Source organism: Python bivittatus, unplaced genomic scaffold, assembly GCF_059951505.1.
Source record: "Python bivittatus isolate LINGU-HERP-01145 unplaced genomic scaffold, Pbiv_v1 ctg000180_np1212, whole genome shotgun sequence".
Classification (NCBI taxonomy): domain Eukaryota; kingdom Metazoa; phylum Chordata; class Lepidosauria; order Squamata; family Pythonidae; genus Python; species Python bivittatus.
The window spans coordinates 3,285,721-3,303,163 of NW_028277047.1; the positions used below are offsets into that span (position 1 = coordinate 3,285,721).

At 49.7% G+C, this 17,443-nt stretch overlaps 1 protein-coding gene across 2 annotated transcripts in view; it reads right to left on the minus strand.

Moving 5' to 3' along the window:
• ASH1L (ASH1 like histone lysine methyltransferase) overlaps nt 1-17,443 on the minus strand; it is a 51,194-nt gene that overhangs the window by 20,930 nt on the left and 12,821 nt on the right. For both annotated transcript variants that reach the window (XR_015795536.1, XM_088137291.1), the window contains exons 3-6: nt 9,817-14,635; nt 4,420-4,521; nt 965-1,667; nt 335-565 (exon numbers count right to left, since the gene is read on the minus strand). Coding sequence is in view for 1 of the 2 variants with exons in the window: in XM_088137291.1 (XP_087993417.1) it covers nt 335-565; nt 965-1,667; nt 4,420-4,521; nt 9,817-14,635 (5,855 nt within the window). In the remaining variant the exon portion in view is untranslated. The remainder of the gene's footprint in view (nt 1-334; nt 566-964; nt 1,668-4,419; nt 4,522-9,816; nt 14,636-17,443) is intronic.

Sequence of the window (17,443 nt, forward strand, 5' to 3'; positions counted from 1 at the left end):
TCTACTTCATTTAATAACAAGGGATTCTCATCCACGTTAACACATACTTTTTATATTAAGCCTGACAGATTTTCCTGAAGGTCTTAAAACAATTCTGGGATTGGGGGATTGAAGGTGATGCAGCTCCCTGACGTTTCTCATGATGCAGCAAGGCTTTTGTGTCAATGTCACCAGGCACTGACCACAAAAGAGAAACCTAGCAATTGTCATCTTTCTGGATTGGTGGGCACGGAAGCAAAGGGGAACACGCTAACTTCTTAATCAACAAAGGGAGGTTCAGGGGAACGAGCCACTGACACAGCATTGCGATGAGACGTCAGCAGATCCAACTTACTCAGTGGTCTTGTACACGTCCGAATACAGCCCAGCCTTCTGGTACTTCTTTTTCGGAGGACGCGGAGCTTTCTTCTCACGCTGGACAAGGGGGGCTGGAGGCTGTTCGACACTCTCCGGCTCACGTGGCTTCCCAGCAGCCTCCACGGGGGGAGGAGGGGGAGGGAGGGGAGGGGGAGGATGAGGGGGAGGGGGAGGGGGAGGAGGAGGGTCAGGGGCGGCTTCCGAAAGGCTAGAAGAGGAAGTTTGGGAAAAGATCAATGTGCTGGAGGTCAGTTTCTAGGAATCTGGTGTTACCCATCAGCTACTGCAAGCCTCTGCCAGAGAGAGAGGGGTGTGTGTGTGTGTGTGTGTGTGTGTGAGAGAGAGAGAGAGAGAGAGAGAGAGAGAGAGAGAGAGAGAGAGGATGCTACAATCCAACCCGTCTAGAAAGCTGCCCACGCATGACAAAAAAAAGCCCAATCAGAAGGAGTCAAACGGCTGCTCTGCACTGCGGGCATTTCCACTTAAAAGGGACCCATCCATTGGTACTGGGAAAGGCCACTGGGTATGGTCATGAGGTCTACAAACTCTTTCCTCCCAGCCTCCCACAGTTCTATTCCCAGGCAGCCCTCGCCTCCAAAGGGCTCACCTTTTATGGCTCTCCTGCTCATCGGTGGGGAGAGGCTTCTGCTTCTTCCGGGCCTGCTCCTCTTCCAACCACCTCTTCCTCTTTGAGCCTTTCACGTTCACGCCCTGAACCACCGACTCGATGGCATCAGTGACGGTGTCGGGGCCCCGGTGGAGGAGGCAGCCCGGTTCCCGGCTGCTGAGGTCCGGGCTGATGAATCGGCTGGCCTGGAGCACGTGCGCAGAGACCGCTGGCGTCGAGGGGTACTTCCTGGGCCTCCCGGGTCGGCGCTTCACAAAGTTATTGCCAGTCCGTGATTGTCGCTGTAGCTTCTTGGCCTTGAGGATCTTGTTCACGTGGTCCAGGTTCTTCTTGGTGGCCAAGATCTTGTCATAATTGCACATCTTCCGGGCCTGGCACTGCATGGCTTCCACCATGCTTCTCTTGAGGTGGTGTGGGGAGCAGCCGCTCGACAACCGGCTGGAAAGGAGCGAGATGCCCTCGCTGCCTGAATTCCCGGGGATCAAGAGCTCGCTCGACTTCTCCCGGCTGGGGCTTCGGCTGGGGCTGTCCAAGGGCAGGGCAGGCGCGTTAGCCATGACAGACTCGAGGGTCTTGTCCAACGCCCCCTGGCTCTCATGGTGAGTCATGCGTTGCAGAAGATTATCCGCAGGATCCTCCAGGCCAGGGCCCAGTCTTGTACTTCGGGCGGGGATCCCAACTCCTGGAAAGAGAAAGGAACGGTCAGGAAAGGTATGTGGGTTTTGTTCAGGTTTAACAAATCACTTCGCTGGGTTTCTCTCTTCAGCAGAAGTGGCAGTGGCTCCTGGTTAACGGCCAAACTGTTAGAAGTACAAGAGTTTCGAAGGACGTCCCCACAAAGCATCAGCTATGAGAGCAACACAGACTGAGACTTCTCCAAAGTCTCCTTCACTGGCTGACCAAAAGAATCAGCAACGGGGCCAGGCGGGCTTACCTGGAGAAAGCACTGTGCAACAATAATTGAAAGAACCCGCTGTCTTGTGCCCCACACCAGAGCAGGGGGAAAAAGCAGTATTTCGGACAGGGACTTAAGTATATTAAGGAAATGAAACCCAAGGAGATGTCGCAAGATGAAAACTGCCGACAGCACCAGCCGGGATGATGAATGGTCAAGGATGCTGGCAGGCCACAGGTTCTCCACCCTGAGCTTTAGAGGCAAAGCCAGGATTTTGAATTAGCTCAGGAGACCAACAAGGAAGCAGCGAAGGTGGCAAAGGTAAATAAAGGCTCTGTTAGGTCAGCTCCCGTTCTGACGGCCAGCAAACAGCATTTTGGGGCAACTGGACATTTTGAGGGCAAAAATAAGGGAAAGCAAATTGGGATGGTTTGAGTATCTCTAATCCAGTGTTTCTCAACCTTGGCCGCTTGAAGATGTGTGGACTTCAACTCCCAGAATTCCCCAGCCAGCCATGCTAGCTGGGGAATTCTGGGAGTTGAAATCCACACATCTTCAAGCGGCCAAGGTTGAGAAATGCTGCTCTAACTTCTGACTACGCTCCCTGATAGAGGGTGAAACGATTTGGGATTCTCTGTGGGTGTACCATCTGTTGAGGAAACAGAGCTCCCCAACAGCTGCATGAGCGGAGGACGGTCTTGCTGCACAATATCAGGGGTGGGGAAGGACACGAGTTGCTGACGGGGAGGTACAGCGTGTTGACAGTCTCGTCCTTGAACAGATGCACCGGTTCTTGGAAACGACCCAAGAGCATCAGGCAACCGAAGCAACAGCTGTGGCTCGATCTGGGCACAACCAGAGGGCCACTTCATTAAAAAGAGAGGAAGACATGAAACAACGTAGCAGTCTTCTGGTTTTACTGACAGCTTTCAAGCATGCTGTTCTGCTCCCATTTCTACCCCACCAGCCGTTCTCCTCTGCCCCTGCGTGGCGCCTATGGCCAAAATGCCACTTCTGCTCCCTTTCCAGGGAGAGCTCAACCACTCTCTCTCCTGGGAGTTAGCTGTCAACCAACAGCCGGCAGAATAACTCTTCAAGAAGGCAGCCCTGGGAAGTTTCTGTGGTTAGTTCATCTTTTTGGTTGTGTCTGGGGCCAGGAATGGGAGAGACAGAACACCAGGCTAGGATGGTGATGAGAAAAAAAGGAAGGAAGGAAGGAAGGAAGGAAGGAAGGAAGGAAGGAAGGAAGGGAGGGAGGGAGGGAGGGAGGGAGGGGGGAATCAGGCAGTGTGAAGAAGCCAAGGAAGAGAGTGGTTAACCATCTGGGAGAAATGACCCTTGGCGTATGTGGCTTTTAGGCAATTAACCTGTTGATCTGAGAGAAGCAGCAATGGCAAATATGGCTGCTCCTGTCTTCCTCTTCATCCTCCTCTTTAAGGCTAACCAATTTTTGAAGCTGGCTGGTAAGAAGAGAGCCAAAAATTAGCCCATCTTTCCCTTCTTAAAGGGAAGACAGGACATCCAGTGATTCAACCGAGGCCAGCACGCTGTTGAAAACCCTTCTCTAGTGAGGTCCGGTGGCTGCTTCTCTTTTTATAGCACAAGGGAAGGGCATTTTTACTTTCTCAGGCCTTTTCGTTTGCTAATTCTGCAATGCTGTGTTCTTTAAATACTTTTATCCATCTGGCCTTTTAACGGGTGTGTTAGTCCCTGCTGCTTTCTGCAAATTGCTATTTTCATACTGATTGCTCAATTAATCGTCCCGATTCTTATTCTTATTATGTTTTTATTATATTTTATATTATTTTATTATTCTGATTCTGGTTATTATTGTACATGATCCTGAACATTTTTTGTTCCTCACTTTGGGGTGGTGTTCCTGACTTTCTTTACTGTGACAAAGGAGTCAGTAATTTCCTGACCGTTAGAATTTCTTTCCAAATTAGTTCATATTGAAAATCAACCAGGAAAAAAGAATCACAGAATTCACCATGCCTGTAAAACCCACTGATCATTAATCTTACATAAAATCAGGAGTCTGGTGGCACCTTTTCCAATTAACACATTTGATAACTTTGTTTTATTATTTTTGCCATTACAGGCTAACATTACTCTTGCATAGTTTCACTCAAGGGTGGGAGGCTTAAGACAATTGCTACTGATCAATACAACTCTGCAACTATTTGATTTCATTCTGTCTCTATTCTGCAATCCTGCCTCCGGTTGCACTTTCTCCTACCCAATGCCAACACTGATCTCTGGTGAACCAGATTGTCAAAAAGCTCCCCAAATTGGAACTGATCAAGAAAGGTAGGCTCTAACTCAAATGCTGCAAACACTTTCCTGCTGGGGCACTGTTGGGTTAATTTATAGCAGTGTTTCTCAACCTTGACAGCTTTCAGATGTGTGGACTTCAGCTCCCAGAATTCCCCAGCCAGCAACCCCAGTTGCTGAGGGTGAGAAACACTGGCTTATAGTTAGAATTCAGTGAGACCTGAAGAGCTTCCTACGCTTATATTAGAAAAGAAATCAGATCTACCTGTGGAAGATGTGCTCTCAGATGAAGACCTCTTCCTGGAAGGGCTGGAATTGGTGCCCTCCACTGATCTCTGCGAGAGCTTTTCCTGAACTGGAAGGGTGCCTGGTGAAGAAAAAAAGACAGATCAAAAAAGTGGGGGGGAGTTTGCTCTGCTTATCAACTGGCAGAGAGAAAGGTGCAGATAAACATCGCAAACCACCCTCACGTTTGCTGTTTCGACAACCACTGGTGGGAGAAACGTCTGAGGCAGAAAGACAACTCTCTCCAGGGACTGATTCTACCCAGGTTCTAATGTCATCTGCCAATGAACAAAGCTTGAGGTCTAAAAGGTGGTTTAACCAAAGGAACCGAAAGGTATTCTGAGAGTAGGCTTCGCCTCTGAGGGACACCAAGCAAAGTGTCCTCTTGAACAAGCGGGGAGGCAATGGTCTTATCGAGCAAGAGCTGGCGAGCCAGCACAACCTAAAAGTCTCATCCTAAAATGCTTCACACCTCACAGAAAGCCACAGCGCAGCAGGAAGACCTGTAGTCCTCAGGTCTCTTCCAGGCCCCTCTTCTGAGCCCCTGTAACTCGCAACGCACCCCAAGTCTATCTTTATCCATCCCAAAGAACTAAGGTGAAGGTAGAGGTGGGCACAGTGGGAAGCTCACGAGCAGAGAACGCTTGCCAGGTGGCAAGGAGTTCAGGGCTAGGGGTCTAGCAACAGCCAGCATCTGTGGCACCTTATGTCCAGCTGCTGCTGGGTCTCTGTCTGACCTTTTCTGGTAAAACCGCTTCTCTGTCTCTCATGACTCCCGGCTTCCGGTTCTCATCTTTGATCCTAACCAGAACTAGTTCCGATCTTGGGCTGCCTTCCTATCGCACGCTGAGCTTTCGTTTATGCTATTATTCCAGCCCTCTTTTCCATCTAATCAATCATTCCAGGTAGCGGAGGGCGCCCTGACTTCGTTCTCAAATGCTCAGGCCCGTGGCCGGAGCAGCCAAACGGGCAGTGTGGCAGCAGGGAGCGCCAGATGGCTTGGAAGTCTCCCTCGGGGACCTCTGGGGAGATTAAAATGCCAGGTGTCCTCGCAACCCAGCTGACTAGTCTTTGAGGGATCTGTGCTGGGGTGTCGAAGCCTTGGCAACTGTCCAAGGATACTGCACACTGATGCCGCCTCTGTAGGCAGCTAATAGCTGGTCCCCAACCTGGTGCCCTGGTGAGCACCCACTTCCATATTCCGTAGCCAAGATAATCAAAGGTCGTGCTGTTGAAGGAGAAGGAGACTGCCAGGTTGGGGGACGCTGCAATTTATCTGCCCTACCAAGGAAATGCAGGAAAATTCCCAGCTTGAAAGATTCCTCCTCATTCAGGGATTCAGCATCAAGGCTTTAGCTGCTGGCTGTCCTGCTGTCAGGGTCTTTAGAGGATGGGCCCCAGCAGGGTCAGCTTCTAGAGGGGCCCTACGATGGCGTTCAGAGCTCAAGAAAAAAACACCCGCTGCAAGCCGCCTAGCAACCAGAAAATGCAGCTGTGGTTTTGCAAAGCAGAGCAGCCATGGAAGATGAAAAGGTGGAGCTGGCCACCAAAACCCGGTCAGAGGAGCAGCCTGGAGGAGCCTTGCAGATCCAGCCAGGCAGAAGCAGCTCTGAAACCTTTCCTTCGGGGGCAGTGAAAGGGATAACACACTGAGGAAGCCCTCGTGGACATAGGTGCAGCCCCATGCAGATCGGGGAGTCCTCTGCTGAGAACGTCAGAATAAAACATAGGGCTTATACCTAATCGAATGATGGCTTTATCTGGCTAAATCCTGCCTGCTCTGCTGGCAGCAGCATTTTAAAGCCCAAGACAGAGAAAAAAAGCCTTCCCTTTCACCTGCTCCCTAAGTACTTATTTAGATTTTTTTAAGCCTAGATGCGGGGAACTTGGGATCTTCGGCATACAAAATAAGAGTTCTGACATGGAGCTAGAGTTCTTTTGCACGTGCCCGCTTCCCACTGCAATCATTAGAGGAAGCCTTTTGGCCTCTGGCCCAGTGAAGAGGAAGCCCAAATACATATTAATAGCTACTGTTTACAATCAGCTCCCTTGCCCCTTGGACCACTTCTTTCTCCCTGCCTTGTTTTTGCTCCCTCTCAGCCTTTAAATGCCAGCCAACCAGCTTCCAAGCGACTAAGCACCTGCCTCTCTTTACACTTCCTTTTCCACATTTCTGCCTCCATGTATTTTTCCACTGAAATCAACACCTGCCATATTTAATATTTTACCTGCCCCTCAGCTCTCTTTTTGTGAGGCTCCTTCAAGGGCTAGGCCAGATGTGAGGAACCTGTGGCTCTTCAGGTGACACTGAGCTACTGTTGCCAACATCCCTTAGTGGCTGGGAGTTGCATTTAAAATATGTAGAGCAGTGCTTCTCAACCTTGGCAACTTGAAGATGTGTGGACTTCAACTCCTGGAATTCTGGGAGTTGAAGTTCACACATCTTCAAGTTGCCGAGGTCGAGAAACACTGATGTAGAGGGTCCAAGGCTGGCTGGGGAATTCTGGGAGTTGAAGTCCACACATCTTCAAGTTGCCGAGGTTGAGAAACACTAATGTGGAGGGTCCAAGGCTGGCTGGGGAATTCTGGGAATTGAAGTCCACACATCTTCAAGTTGCCAAGGTCAAGAAACACTGATGTAGAGGGTCTGAGGCTCCCCTCACCTTTGAGCTGGGTCAAGACACCCCAGCTTCCTTTCACACAAACTGTTCTTCTTTTCTAAACTATGCCGGGGGAGGGGTCACTTAGCCTTCTCTCAATAATATATACAACAAAAGCAACCCTGAAGTTAAGCAGCACAGGAATAAGAAATCTGACCCATTTCCTTCATTTGTGAACATTGTTTTCAACATCTGGAGAGCAAGCCACAGTAACAGAAGAGGCAGCCACTGTTCTTGCTTGGCTGCGTGCCCCACCCCGCCCCCTTCACATGTACAGCGGGGCATAGGAGAGTCTATTTTTATTATTGTTTTTTTTGCAACCAAGGGGGGGGATGAGGGTAAGGGACAGCTGAAGCCCCTTTTTCCCCCTCTCAGGCACGTTTCCTCCATACCTGTTCGGTTATCTGAGATGAGTCAGGCAGGGCTGAAGAACGCCTGCACTGGCAAAACACGGGGAAGAGGAGGGATGGGAAGGTGGGAGAAAAATGCTCAGCTCTCTTCGCATTGAAGTGACTTATTTTGACTAGGGAAAATTAGATCAGCCCAGCCTCTAGATGAACAAACCAAAACATGGCTGCAGCCAGAACGTGAAGCCAAGTGTTGCTTTTTTATTTTTTTTTTCCACAGATGTGAAAGGTAGCTTTCTTGCTGGAGAACTCACAGACATTTTAGAGTCTACCCTGGCTTTTCTTGCTGGGGAAATGTGCCTGGAGGCCTCCAAGCTGGGAGAATCCATGACCCAAAACTCACGATCTGGAGGTTTTGCTTCATGTTGTTGGCATAAAGAGGTTGAGTTAAACCAGGGATGGGCAATCAGTTGCCATCCAGAAGTCCAGTCATCATCCCCAATTCACTGGGTTGGCCAGAGCGGCCCAGGCTTGGCCAGTCTAGTAGGTTGCTTCTTGGGTTCTGGACTTGACCACCCCAAGCTAAGGTAGCCCGTGGCAAGGCACTGCCGGAGTTGTGCAAAACGAATCTAAAGCTCCAGAGGGGAGACTTTTAAGTCCTTTTGGCCCAATGTGCTTGAGATGTGGCAAGGGAAGGGAAGGAGTAAAGTGCAGGACTAAAACAGCATTTCTGCTAAGAGAACAGATGGTTCCAATTGCTGGGGGGGGGAGAGAGGACGCTTACTGAAAGGCGATACATTTTCATCTGACTCACCAATTAAATGCGCTAGCAGAGAGGCAGTGATTCAGAGATGGCACTCGGTGGGCTAGAGTCTGAAACGTCTCTGTTTTCTTTCTAATTAGGGCTGTTTCTCATCAAATCCAAGTTCACTCACTCATGCTAATGGAATTCCGCAGGAAATTCCCAGAACTCTACTAACCAAGGCAACCTGTTTTCTCCTCCTGCTCTTCCATTTAACCCATTGGAGATGCCACACTCAGCAACACCAGCGTGGGGGTGAGCGTGGGGGCGCGTGTTTATTTATTTGCACAGCCGCCCTTCTTGCACAAGGGATCTCCAAACTGGATGCACAAGAAACATTATAAAAGAAAAGGCTGAAATAAAGCAACAATGGTAACATGACGTTGGCTATGTTCCTTTTTTCTTTTCTTAAAAAGGCATCATAATAACTCGAGCAAGGCTGGCAAATTCCACAGAGGTAGCTGTCTTAAGTCTGTTATATCAAGGACAAAGAAAGAGAGAGAGAGAGAGCGCAAGCACCTTAGGCGCGCACAGATTTATGACAACATAAATGTATCTGTGGGCTACCGCCATGAAAAGTTATGCCCCAATAAATCTGGGCAGCCTTTTCTAATAGAAATGTGAGCAACAGGGGTCAAAAAGGGACCAGTGGGACTGATTAGAGCCACCGGGGTATGGTTCTAACAGTTAAGCTCCCTGCATTAAAAAAAAAACACCAAAAAACTGTTAACCAAAGTTGCTCACCTGCCAAACCAGAAGTTGTCTAAAAGCAAAGGATGAGCAAAGGAAGAATTATAGACTGCAAAGCTGAATGAATAATTGCCAAGGAGCCTGCATCAAACGTCTAGGGGCCTCGGCCATTAAAACACTCAGCAGCCAAGACTGGATCCCTAACGGCGGGGAGCCGCCACCTCCTTCACCAAACCCATTGGTGCTGCACAGTCAGTGTGCTGGCACTGAGCCTTGTGTGACAGGGTAGAGAGGAAAGAGCTAGATGACCAACAGCCCATCTTGTTCGCTCAGCAGACAAGAAATGGGAAGCCTCTGGATTGGCTGGACCAGGTATAAGCAACCTGGTATGTTGAATTTTCTGGCTCTGGTGGCTACCGAGTTGCCAACCCCCATGCAGACACTTGGATCTTGACCACTGCCCCTCGCTTGATCAATACAGCGGCATCCTCTGCTTAATTAATTACGTTGCAACTTGTTTAGCAACAGTGATGGAGGGGGCACTGTTTCTTTGTTTTAGCTCCAGCTCTGTTGGATTTTTAACTCTAGATGAAGGAATTTTGGTTGCTCGGCAATAGCTCCCTTCAGAACTCCAGGTTATGGGACAACCAACAAATACAACAGACACCGTTCAAGTTTCCTGACCCTGATCGATGGGGATCACCTGCTGCAAAACACCCTGCGTTCATCTAGGTTTATGTTCGGCTGTCTACAAACCTAGCCTGTTCCTGAAGACTTCCTTCCCAAGGAGGAAAAGCCATCTATCCCCTCAGGAATCAGTTTAGAAAGCCTGTTTTATTCAGCTTCTAAAGACAGGGGTTGTAAAAGTAGCCTCTTACCTGAAAGGGCTTGCACGGCCTTCTCAATAGGAGGTAAGGTCTCCTTTCGGAGGGGTCGGCTGAGCGATGCTTCTTGGGGGCTGAAAAGTCCTGAGCCCTCAGACAGTTTCTTACGCCCACTGGCACCAGCAGTGCCAGTGGAACGGCAGCTGCCTATTGCACTGGTAAAAAGGTTGGTGTGTTCATCACTACTGGCTGGCTCAGAACTTGGAGTGAACCTCCCCAACGGGAGGTTGGGGGGAGAATCTGAACAGTCTATCTGCAAAGGTGTCGGTAATCCCAAGGTAAGGGGGGTTGCTTCCGCTGGCTCCCTTCGGGCCCACTGCTCCTCTCTGCCGAGCAGGCCCTTGGAAGGGGACAAGTGCGGGCAAGTCATGTGACAGCGATGCTTCTCCTTATGCTTGTACCTCTCGCCCACGGCCTCTTTCCCAAACCGGTAACGCTTCAAGGACTCCAAGACGGTCCGCGAAGAGCCCGTGGGCGCCAAGGCATCGATGGAGACTTGGGGCTGCTCCGAGGAGCGGTGCTCGCGGTGCTTGTGACGGTGACGGTGCTTGTGTTCCAGCATCCAGCTGTAGGCCATCTCGGGCGGGACGCTGGGGTGGTAGGTGCTCATAGAGAGAAGGGGGGCCCGGCTGGCTGTGAGGAAGGCCTCCTGGCGCAGCAGCTTATGTTTCTTCTTGTGATACTTGGCAGGGTTGAGGAGCAGATGGCCCGCATGCATGTAGGATGGCGGGGGAAGTGGGGTCGTAAAAGAGGGAGAGGGGGGAGGAGGGTAAATGGTGGGGGGGTACCGTCCGTAATAGCCCAAGCCAATGGGAGCAGCGAGAGGCGAAGGAGAGTAAGGCATTCCATAGGAGGGGTAGAATCCTGTGCCGGAAAGGGGGAAACTGAGGCTGTGCATGAAGGGCATTTCCGCCATGGCTTCCCGCATTTTGGGGGGACGGCCCCTCTTCTTCTTCAAGTCTGGCTTCCGGATGTAGTGCAAAGGATCCAGGGAGAAGGTGGGGTGGGTGTAGATGCTGTTGAAGTTGATGCGGAAAATGGTGGGCAACAGGTCCCGGGGGATGAAATGGTGGCTCCGGTGTGTGATGCGGATCTCGCTCAAGCGGCTTATCAGCTCCTCCAGCTCAGCGAGGAAACCGGGGTCCTGCCGGCCCCGCAGCTGGGGGAACTTTTTCTTCCGCTTCCGCTTCTGCCTCTTCATTTTGTCGTAGGCCAGGTAGTCGTGGCTCCGGCGCTTACATTTGTGCTTGTGTTTCTCCTTGAGGCTGCTCAAGACAGTCGAGGTCTCCGGGGGCACCAGGGAAACGTGGTCAAAGGAGTGCCGGCGCTTCTTCGGGCCGCCGAACTTCTCGGCCCTGTCCGAAGTGCTGTTGTTGTCCGTCCCGATCCCGCTGTCGCTCGGGATGGTCTCGTCGCTGTGGGATTCGCTGATGGGTGATGGCGTGGCTTCCTTCAGGGAGCTGAGCTCGCTCATGTGGGATGGAGAGTTGGGGAGGAGGGTGGGTGGGGAGAGCCTCCTCCTGGCTCGGGAGGCCTTCCTCATGGCCAGGGTCTGAACCACGCTCCCTTGCCTACTGTGGAGATGCAGATACGGCACTGAATTGGGCTCCACAAAGCTCATGTCGCTGCTGATGGGGCTCTGCCCCCCGCTCGTCCCAGAAGACTGAGAACAAACCGGTGAAGGAAGAACCTCCGAGTTATTACTTGGACCTGAAGGTAGCAACGGAGGCCCCGCTTGTCCCAGCATTCCTCCTGCGGCCTGTTGGGCTGATTTGTCGAGGACAGTGAAACTGGCTGAACCAGCAGCCAAAAGGCTGTTCAGACTACCTTTGGGCTTCCGGCCACGCCTCTTTCCTATATAGATCGTTCCTTTCTTGCTAACGTTGATCTGCTGGCCGAGTTTCGTGCTGAACGTGGCCGCGAGCGTCGAGACCGTTGTGTGGAGTTTGGATTGCACTTTCCCCTTATTTGGTTCCGCTGCTGTCGACGAAAGGATTTGGTTCAAGATCTTCTTCCTCTTCAGCGTCTTCATCTTGTTGATTTTCCGGATGATGGTTTTCACCAGCTGCCCGTTGTTGCGCTTGCTCTCCTTGCAGTCCGGTTCTCCCTCGTGGTCGGTCATGCTGCCGGTACTTGACTCTCCATTTTCCTCGGGACCGCCTAGCTGGCTCGACATCTCGAAGAAGTCTTCGTTCGGCGGCTGGTCGATCGTAGCCTCCATCTTGTCTGCACTCTCGGCAGTGACAAAAGGGGCCGCGGAGAGAACAGGGGGCTTCATCTTGACCCCCGGACGGATTTGCCTTTTCGGCCGACCCCTCTTCTTCGGGAAGGCTTGCCCCACGAGGCTCTGGCGAAGGGAAGGAATTTCGACTTCGGGGTGCAACACGGGAGGTTCTTGCTCTTCCTTTGACTGCACCGAAAAGACCTTGGAGGCAGGGATCTTCAGGGTCCGTTTGGGGGGTCCTTCCAGCTGGGGCATCTCTTTGGGTTTTGACCGACCCCTTTTGGACTTGTACATTTCAGGGAACAGGTCGTCTGAAATGCACCCCATGGAAGTCTGCATGTGGCTGCTGTAAAATTTACTGGATTCCTTCTCCATGCTACTGAGCAGAGAGAGAGACTGCATGCTGCTGGTTTTGCTCAGCTTGGGCAAATGACGCTTGAGGAACTCATGCTCCGCAAAGGAAGGTGGGCCTGTGCTTTCAAAGAGCTTGGCCTGATCCAGGCTACTGTTTGACAGCACGCCGCAAGAAAGGTTTTTTAAAAGCTCGGGCCTTCCTAACTCGAGATCTTTGGGAGACCGACAGGCGCTCCTCGACACGACTTTAGTCCAACGGGGCTTCCTCCCTTTCCTTTTCTTTAAGGGCTTGCTCTGTGAGTCAGTGCTACTGCTGCTCCTCAGGGTCTCCAGGCCTTGCCTCGGTTTCCCTAGTGAACTCACAGCTCCCATCTTTAGAAAGGGCTTACTGTTGAACAAGCTGGAGAAGCTGACCACCGAAGGGGCGATTGAAACGTGGATGTTTGATTCAGTGGCCGTGCTGGCTTTTTTGCCTATAGCAGGACCCAGTTTGGAATCGTCCATGCAGGCAGAGTTAGAACTGCTTGTCTCCCTACAAACCCCTTTGCTGGTCGCGTACAACCCAGGATTCACCAGCCTGTTCATACCGGAGCGTGCACCGTCGGAGGCAGACGGAGTCTTGCTGCTCTGCCCGGAAAGGCCGTCTAAGAGCTCAGGCGTGTTGTTTGAATGCAGCGGGTTGGGAGCTACGTGAGACAAAGTCGTGGTGGGGCTGTGGGTTAAAGTAGTGACAGATGCGGTTGGGGAGGGGGAGGGGAGACCCCCCACCCCCACAGCACTGAACGGGGACTTGGCAGTAGACATATCCGATGCGCCTCCTGCTGTCCTGAACTCAGGAGAAGTGCAATACACTGGGAGATGTTTCTCTTGCTTCGACGATTCGGAAGTCCCCCTTTCACTGGAGGAGCTATCTTGCTGACTGCAGACCCCTTCTTTGCCTCCACCGGAAACTTCTCGTTGTACCGGCAACTTTTCGGGGATGCTGTCTTTATTCGGTCTCGCCGCGTGCTTTTCAAAAGGTTTACTGCCGGCCCCGTCCTTCAGAAGGCCTGTAGGGACATGGCTTTCCAGGGTCACCAGGTTGCTGCCACAACACCGCTTGTAAGGCTCGGCAGGAGGGTTAGCGGTATCAGCTTTCAGAGCCCCCAAGTCCTTGCTGGCTAGCCCACATAAATTGGTGCTCCCTGCCAATTTCTTTCCAGAGTCCTTCGAAGTCAAAGAGACCATAATGCCCATCCCCAAAGGCTTCTTTCCAGACTCTTTAACCATCAACCCAATTGGGCCATTGGCCCCCAAAGGCTTCTTTCCAGAGTCTTTGTTAATCAATCCGCTTGAGGTACCGAAACCTGGCGGCTTCTTTCCAGAGTCCTTGATAACTGATCCGACAGGGCTGTCGGACCCCAGGTGTCTCTTTGCAACGTCCTTATTAAATAATCCAGCTGCACTCCCTGGCAACGGAAGCCTTTTTACTGAGTCTTTATTAATCAATCCGGGTGGACTGACGATGCCTAGCAATTTTTTCCCAGGTTCCTTATTCACCAGTCCGATAGGACTGCTGGTCCCAAGCAGCCTTTTTCCAGCGTCTTTGCTGGCCATTCCGACTGGCATGCTTGTCACAAGCGGCTTCCTTCCAGCTTCCTTGCTGACCAGTCCCACTGGAGAGTTAAGGACCGGTGGCTTTTTCCCACAATCCTTGTTAATGAGCCCAACCGTGCTTGGGCAGGCTCCTGGCTGCTTTTTGCTCCCATTTTCCTTACTAATTAAACCACCACCACCAGTCGCTGGTGGTTTCTTTGCAAACTCCTTGTTGCCCAAATCAAGGCCGATCATGCCACTTCCAGATGGTTTCTTTAGGAAGTCCTTGCCAACAGAAGATGCTGTGGCCCCAACCATTGGCGGCTTCTTTCCGGAATCCTTAGCGAATCCAGATACGATGGTCATGGGTGGCTTCTTCTGCTTTGCTTTGGAAGACTTTGCTGGAGGGCAGGTGGCTATAAGCTGGGCCAGTTTCTCTGTTACCGTCGGTGCTCCGTTGGCCTGGGCTCTCTCTTTCAAGTCTGGATCACGGCCACTGACCGGAGCGGAGAGGACTGATTTCCCATACTCTGCCCCTTCTGAACGCAGTGGGGAAAGCTTCTTCAAAGCTGGGCTGCTTTCTCTTGTTCTGCTATCAGCAAGCAAGCTTTCAACCGTTGCACCAGCTTCTCCGCTTTTCTTGTACAGCTTTGACGGGTCCTATGAAATAAAATTAAAAAAAAACAACAACTTTAAAGCATCCAGGTAATAAAGAAAAATGTACTCATTCTCAAGTTTTTTTTATGTGGGTGGAGCAGGAAAAAAGGTCCAATATTGTAGGGCCAGGGCCGTAAAATATGTACATCACACGGACAGCCTTAGGTATTTTTTGCAAATGGAGCTACTGACGAGGGGAACACAGGTCTTGTTCACAAATACTCTAAGACTGGAAACCGCAGCTGAGGAAAAGAGGAAAAGACCCTGCCACGGCAGGAACTGAAAGCAGAGAATGAAGAGGAAGACCCACTGTGACAGAAGATACAGTTTTACATTAAAAAAAAAAAAAAAAGACAAAAGCTTTAAGCATGATCTCTTGGGGTTAATGAGAAAAGGAGGATAGAAACAAAAATTCTATTCTAGAATGCAGTAGAAATAGCAAAGATTGTGAAAAAAAAAAATATGATACTTGTTACGTGTTAGCAGCAAAGGGTAGTTGGATAACTGGAGGCCTCATATCAAATGTGGCATTCAGCTAGGCCCAAGATTAAAACAGATTGGAAAGGAAGTGATTTACTACTACTTTGTAGGAAAAAGAAGGAGGGGGCAATCGTATGTCCTCAACCCCCTCACCCAGCAAAACTAGTTGCTGGACAGGGCTACAAGAAGTTTGGGAAACCAGGTCCCTGGGACTTTTTCCAATGCTTATGTTTGCTCCTCTTTTCAAAGATCTCTCCCTATTTAAGAACGCACCTATATGGTATAACCAAGATTGTCCAATTATTGACTCAAAGGGATTCCCTCATTTATCCATGTTGCTAATTAATATTTCATTCATAGGTCCTTGAGCATGCTGGGGGATTTCCAGAACAGAGGAAAAAATAGGACCTGACTATTTAACTGGAGACATAATTTAGTGTACGCAGGGAGACATAATTAGGGAAGGAAAGGAAGCACGTAACACACACACGCTACTGGAGCTGGGCCATAAATGCTCTACAATGAGCCACAAGGCTGAACAGCAGACCTTACGTACTGGTAGGCAGATAAAGCACAAATGGAGCAAGTAAACTCTGACCAATGGAACAGAAACCATGAAAAAAGAGAGATACCATAGTTCCTTGCCAAACCAGAGCCAAAACTATGTGGATTGGGAAAGCAAAGTAAGTGGCCTGCAGAGTTCGTTTTTATTTACTTAAAATATTTATTTCTGAACCTTTCAGCCACAATCAAGCTTGTCAAAAGGCTTACAACAAATGATAAAACAATTCAGTTACAACCACAAAGAGAGAACATAAGCAAACAACATTGTACAGACACCAAAATAAACACTGAGATCTTGGGAAAAGAAACGTATTTTCAATAGGTACCTATCAAATGTGAAGACACCTACAGATTTGGGATGTTTGTGATGTTCTGAGTCTGAAGGCCACAGCAGAAAAGGCCTTTCCTGTATTAGCTGTGCACCTCACTTCTGAAAGACATGGAGCTCTGGAAAGACAGCCTCATATACAAGCAAAGTCCTTGACAGCTTGCCAAAACGTCAAATTCTAACTCTTGTTAGAATTCACACCAGGCACAGCAATAAATTTGAACTACCCAGACACTTCACCCTGTATTCTAGAACTTACAGGAGACGCTTCACAGACACAACACAGTTAGATAAGTTGTTTAACTGCAGACAAGATACAAACCATGTACATGCTGAAGATCTGCTACTGCAGAACATGGAAATCAAGCCTGCCATATATGCCTGCTGTAGGGTTTCAAATTCTAGGCCTTTCCTTCCTGCCTTTTCAATTCCGCAGAAATGTGACCATTTTCCTCCTGGCCTTGAGATTGGAAGCTACCTGCTCCAAGCTTACGTTAATGCTTCTCCCTCGTCTGAAAACCTTTGGTTCTTATCTTACCAGCTTCAGCCCTTATCCTGCTTAGAATACTGCCCAGTGTAGATATGTCAAAAATATGGGTATACGCTGGAAAAATATGGGACTAGGTGGTTCTGATGGCGTCCCAAGCATTTCGTCTTCCAGACAGTGGCAACACTGTGATAGCAATCATGATTTTGCTTCAAAGATTTTCCAGAAAAGGTAAAGGGCAGGAGAAAGACAGCCACCTACATCAGAATGCCTAATGCAAGATCTGAATTTTTACTTTTAAACCATGTACATATTGTTTATAAAATTAGATGTAAACAGATTATCAGAACAATTATATACATATATCAGAAAGTGCTAAAAGGAAGAAAACAAATCAATAAGCAAGCAGGAAATAAAACAAACTGAAAGTCTGGCCATGCAGAAAGATCTCAATTCCCTGCTAAATAAGATTAACACACACTGATGTGGGAACCAAACCCACAACAACAAATGGGTTTAAAAAAAAATGAAAAAGCCAAAACCAAAACCAAAACAATCACTTCTTTACTTGCGTCAATCTAATGTTATTTGTGGGGTGAAAAGTAGACCCCTTAAATATTTAAAAAGATAAATTACTGGGGTCAAAACTACAGGCAATCACCTTGGAAAATCAGAAGTGATTACCTGCACGGGAGATCGCCTGCAAGCTGGACAGACTTCTCTCTCAAGTTTCACCCCGTCAGAACGGCAGAATATCACACCAGCCAAAGAACAGTGGCTACTATTCAGAGCAGGAAAGGCAACTTGAGGCGGCCCAGACATTGATGGAGTTCAGGCCCTTGGATCTCTGGCTACTGACCTTAACAGCCGCAGATTACCACAGATGACCTGCCCCTAACTGCAGAGCACTTGAAGGGCTTCCTAGTGTAATCTTTATATTACAACAGCCCAC